General features: G+C 37.2%; 1 protein-coding gene and 1 pseudogene across 1 annotated transcript; both read right to left on the reverse strand.

Moving 5' to 3' along the window:
- Positions 1 to 1,454: 1,454 nt before the first annotated feature.
- On the reverse strand, positions 1,455 to 2,558 carry LOC142554629 (uncharacterized). Its single transcript, XM_075665294.1, has one exon. The coding sequence runs from the start codon at positions 2,556 to 2,558 to the stop codon at positions 1,455 to 1,457; it is 1,104 nt and encodes a 367-aa protein (XP_075521409.1).
- LOC142554838 (uncharacterized) lies at positions 2,429 to 3,853 on the reverse strand (annotated as a pseudogene).
- Between the last annotated feature and the right edge of the window lie 2,147 nt (positions 3,854 to 6,000).

A 6,000-nucleotide genomic window follows, 5' to 3' on the forward strand; every position in this document is an offset into this window, starting at 1 on the left:
AACCCAAGACCACCGTGCTCTTTTCTTACACTCAACTTGTCCCATGACAGCCAATGAATGCATCGTTGCGTAGTTTTCTTCGAACCCCACCAGAAAGAGTTTAACATTATCTGGATTTCCTCTGCTAAGGACACCGGCAGAAGAAAGACACTCATACAATACGATGGTATAGCCTGTGCCACTGCCTTAATCAGTATTTCACGACCTGCCTTCAGTAGTGGTTTATTTCTCCACGATTGAATTCGCGACCAAATTCTCTCTTTAAGATAGCTAAAAATCACTTTCTTTCGACGTCTAATCAGTGAGGGCATGCCCAAATATTTCCCAGTATCAAGTGGGGTTGTTACCTGTAAAATTGATGAAATAATAATTTTTGTATCAAGAGGTACATTACCACTATAGAAAACACCCGATTTGCCAAGGTTTATAGCCTGCCCTGATGCCTCTTGGTATGTTGTGAGGATATTCATCATGGTTCGAGCTTCATCAGCTGTGGAGCGAAAGAAAAAGAAGCTGTCATCCGCAAATAAAAGATGAGAAACTGTGGGCGCCCCTCGACATATTTTATAGCCATGAATTGATCCCTTTCTTTCTGCCTTGCGAATCAATGCCGAAAGACCTTCTGCACACAAGATAAATAAGTAGGGCGATAGCGGGTCACCTTGTCGAAGACCACGTTGGGGTTGAATAGGGCCAATATCTTGATTATTCAGTAGAACCGAGTATCTAACAGAAGTTACACACTCCATAATAAGATGAACCCATCGTGTGTCAAACCCCATTTTTATCAGTATGCTTTTAAGATACCCCCAATCAACTCTATCATATGCTTTACTGATATCAACTTTCAACGCTATACCACCCATCTTGCCTTTTGTTTTCTTTTTCATGTGATGAAGAGTCTCAAAAGCAACCAAAATATTATCTGTTATAGTCCTTCCTCGAACAAAAGCTGATTGAGATAGCGATATTACTTGTGGTAGAACTCGCTGTAATCTATTTGCCAACACCTTAGCTATGATTCTGTAGAGTACATTGCATAGAGCTATTGGCCGAAAGTCTTTCATAGAAGCTGGCATCTCACATTTCGGGATCAAAACTATATTAGTTTCACTTAGGCTTGCTGGAAAAGAAGCTTGCTCGAGCCATTGCTTACATGTGATGTATATATCCTGGCCCACCACATGCCAAAATTTTTGATAAAATGCCGGGTTAAAGCCATCTGGCCCCGGGGATTTATCGGGGTGCATCTGAAACACAGTTTCTTTAAATTCTTCAATGGTATAAGGAGCAACAAGTAGGGCATTATCATCAGCTGAGATAGTGGTGTCAATATGGGATCATAGTGGCCATTGCTAGCTGAGTAAAGATCGCCAAAATACTGCCTAGTAATTCGAGATATATCTGACATATCCTCATACCAGATTCCATTTTCATCCTGTAGTCTTTTAATATTATTCCTTCTTCTTTCTGGCATTTGCATATGAATGGAAGAATTTTGTGTTCAAATCTTCCTCACTCAGCCAAAAAGACTTTGCTCGCTGGCGCCAATGGTCTTCTTCTTGTACTAAGAGATCAATCATCTTTTTTCTTATCTTATCATGTTCCTCCATTGACCCTGGATCCGAAAAATTCCTAAGCTGTTCCAGCTTCTGTTTATACAAATTTATGTCTCTTTTGAACTTAGCAAAGTGTTGTTTCCCCCAAGAAGATAGAAATTCTGAGCATAATTTGAGTCTAGGGATCAACTCTTGATTGAAACCTGTGTCCCAACTATTTTGAACCAAGTCTTGAAAGTCAGGTTCCTTTAACCATTTATTCTCAAAACGAAACCTTCTTTTCTGAGTAACAATTCCAGTCGATACAGTTTTGAGCAGTAGTGGTGAGTGGTCTGAAATAGGGGCAACAAGGTTTATCAATTGGGCCTCTGGAAATTGGGCCATCCACTCAGAGTTTCCAAAGGCACGATCTAGTCGTTCCTCCACTGCATTTGGCTTACCTCTACTTCGAGACCAGGTGAATGGATAGCCTTGTAGATGGAGTTCTTGAAGCGCACATTCATTTATTGTGTTTCGAAACCCTCTGAACAACCATTCGAGGTGCTCCACCAGTCCTTTCTTATCCTCGGTGTATAACAAATCATTGAAGTCTCCAACAATGCACCATGGCAAATTGGATGCAGCAGCGATGGTTTTGAGAAGACGCCATGATTCTTTTCTTCTATGCCGTTCTGGATAACCATAAAAGCCAGTCAATCGCCATCGATGTGTATCATTATTCAGAATTTCTAAATCCACATGGTTATTTGAGAATGTAATCAATTGACAGATAGAAGATTTTCGCCACAGAACTCCAATTCCTCCGCTTCTTCCCTCTCGGTTTACAGCAAAACAACCTTCATAACCAATTTTGATACGTTTATCTTCTAGCTTTTGGGCATGAACAAGAGTTTCAAATAGGAAAATGATGTCCGGAGTGTGAGTCTTTATCAACTCACGTAATACAGGAACTGCCTTAGGATTGCCCAATCCTCGGCAGTTCCAACTTAACACAATCATGGGTCCTGGCAGGCCTGGGACCCAGAGCCTGCCAATAAAAAATAGTTTTGTGGGGTGTTTGCATTGGTTATCAAACAATGGGCTTCATGACATTGTGGTTCAGAGCCCAAATCCATAGTGGTCCTTGACTATGTGGTGCTCCTAGGCCCACGTCTTCTCTTGCGCTCCTCAGTTATATCCATTATATATTCCTCCGAATCATGCACTATGATTTGGTTTGGCTCACTATGAGAAGCCTCCTTTAAATCCTCCTTATTATCCGCCCTATTTTTCCGCTGATTGGTATTGAAATCCGTAACTGTCAATTGCCCTCCCTGTGTTGCGCCAATCAGAGTCTTATCCAAATTTGCATTATCACGCCGACCGCATCGGTATTCATGACCTTGACCTGTTCCTTCATTAGTATTATCATGCATAACAATGGAATCATCATCACGGAGCCATCGACTACCTTCAGTGTTTGTATTTTTTCGTATTGGTGCACGAAGCCATATTCCCCATTCTTTTTTAATATCATCTTCAGGAATAGTGAAGAGCTTGTCACAAAATCTATCGGTATGCCCAAGCAAACCACAGATGAAGCAGAACTGTGTCAATCGTTCATACTTGAAATTGACAATTGTCCAGTCTTCTCCTTACTTTCTAATTTTTTTAAAACGCTTAAGTGGCTTGCTTACATCAACTGTAACCCGAATTCGCATAAAAGTGCGCCATATCGAAGAATTGTTACTGATATCATATGTAACAAACTTTCCAATGAAGTTTCCAAGTAATTTGCCAATATGTTCCGACATGAATCCTATCGGTAAATCATACACTTGAACCCAGAAATCGGCACTGTTAAGGGGGATCAGAGATGGTATTTCTCCCGACTTCATTTTGTGCAGTACAAGAAGATGGTTATCAAAAGACCAGGGACCACCATCCAAGACATGCTTTAGGTCAATAGTATGAAAAAATTGGAATAGGTACAAGTTGCCTTCTAATTCTTTTATGCATATACCCTTACCTGGTCTCCATATGCTGGCCATTCGGTTCTTCATGGCATTAAAGTTGATGGATCGATCTGTAAGGAATCGTCCAATCAAACAAAATTCTAGATCAGAGCTTTTTTGATGAGTGGAGTTTTCCTCAATAATAATTTCCTCATCCTCATCCGTTGACAATGTCAGGTTCTCCATAAGCCTTTCCATTAAGATTTTACTGAGGTAGCAGGTTTTGGTGTGTGAATCAAAGATATTAAAGCATGAGAAAACCTCTCAACAAGGAGAGAAAGACGACCTCCCAACAAGGAGAGATAACACGAGTGGGTTTTTCAATGACAAGCTATTTGAATGTTAGTTTTTATCAATTTTTTATAACATATATATAAATACAATATTTCAATCATTATAAAGTTTTAACCTTATCAGGAATTTAAATTTTTTTTTATTTAAAAATTCTCATATAGTATTTTCTATTTTAAAATATCATATATAGTTAATTTTTGATAATATATGATATATATATATATATATATATATACACATTTATATGTCTGTATATATATTTACATATCCATATATACATGTATATGTACACACACGTGCGTATATATAGACATAAAATTAAATAATCACTATTTAATTATTAATTAGGTAATTTTAGACCGCTCTAGAATATTATATGAGAATTTTGTATATAGTAGTCACAAATAATAATTTATTATTTAATTGGTATATTCGAAATTCATTAAATAAATAAATGTGAACTCATTATAACTTCGATCGACGATCAGACATCGTCGATGTGTCAATGGTACAAATCTTGTTCATATAATGAAAAATGAAAATTTCGAAATTTTCAACTGATTCATTTTTGGCAGCTGACAGTTTTGTGAACTCTTTCACCAAAATAGACAGTTTCACTCTCTTTGCTTAATTAACAGTTAAGTTAAAGTTCACAACTTTCAAAATATGTAATCTACTTACAAACTTTTTTATAAGCAATCTATTTGATCTCCAGAAAACTATGGTCTTCAAATTCAACTACATGAATTCGATTATTTCAACTGGAACGCTGAATTCAATACTTGTGTGATCCTCAATGGTTTAGAGATACAACTAGCCGCGAGGTCACAGCTTAATGTGATTCAGAACAACATTTATTCTTATTCGGGCTAAATCTAATTAGTCTCATTCTTTTCATCAACCCTTGATAAAAAACATCAGAACTTGAGTTTGATTGCACCCATCGAATTATGATAAGTGTCTTTAGTAGCATCATCACATGAACCCCTAAATAACAGTAATAGTGCCTGCAAGAACCTTAAGTTATAGTTAACATAAAGTACGGTCCCTTCAATTTATATATCTCAATCAAATCTACAACCATTGATATATCGAGAGTTGCAATGAATTTGATAGTGATGTTATGTATCGACATGATAGTTTCATATGAGGAAACATTTTTCCAAACTACACGTGTCTTACTCTGGGCCGAGATTTCTTCCACTATTACCTGATTAGAGCATATAAGATATTTTCACCGTAGGCAAGCGGTGAATCCCTGACTACAGTGTATTGACTTTTACGTCTTTCGAAACTACATTCAACCTCATCAACTGATGACCCTCAATGGAGTCGATAAATAAATCAAAGTGCATGCTAGCACGTAAAGACTCCATGTTGTCCCGAGTCAAAGCACTAATGGTATACAACCATAACCGCGGACTATTTCACTCAATAAGTGATAACCACTTCAAAAGCCCGAGGGAGGGTTATTCGGTGCATCATCAAATGATCACCTATCTATTTGAATGGACATCTCTATGCCCTTATCAATAAAACTAGACGTTGATCATAGATGTCAGTCCTAAGCTCAATCAAACTTTATCATCATTTTAGACAGCTAAATCGATCAAAAACTAATTTATAATATATTACTCTTTCTAATGAGTTTCATGATCTTATGTTGACAAGATGCATGAGTATACATGTAAAGTAAATGTCATAATTTGATAGAACCACAAAATATTATTAAATAAATATATTGTTTTGACATAATTGCGTCAATAAAGTCTAAAAATCACAAGTTGGATCACTAGGCACATACTATAATAATCTCCCACTTACCCTATGGCCAAATACCCATAGATCTCAACTCACTGTTTCATAATTCTTCTCAAACAATGGTCATGAAATAGGGTTTATTAGTGGATGAACAACGTTATCTACAGAGATAACTCTATCTACTGATATGTCTTCTCTTCCCACAGTCTTCCAAATTATATGGAACTTTCTCAGCATATATTTGAATCACTGATGAGCTCTCAATTCCTTTGCTTGCAAAACGACACCACTTTTGTCGCAGTACACAGGGATTGGATTAACTCCTAAAGGAATGACGCCCAACTCTTGAACAAAATTTCTCATCCAAATTGCCTCATTTGTTGTAGCTGATG

The sequence above is a fragment of the Primulina tabacum genome, chromosome 8 (assembly GCF_025594145.1).
Source record: "Primulina tabacum isolate GXHZ01 chromosome 8, ASM2559414v2, whole genome shotgun sequence".
Taxonomy (NCBI): Eukaryota; Viridiplantae; Streptophyta; class Magnoliopsida; order Lamiales; family Gesneriaceae; genus Primulina; species Primulina tabacum.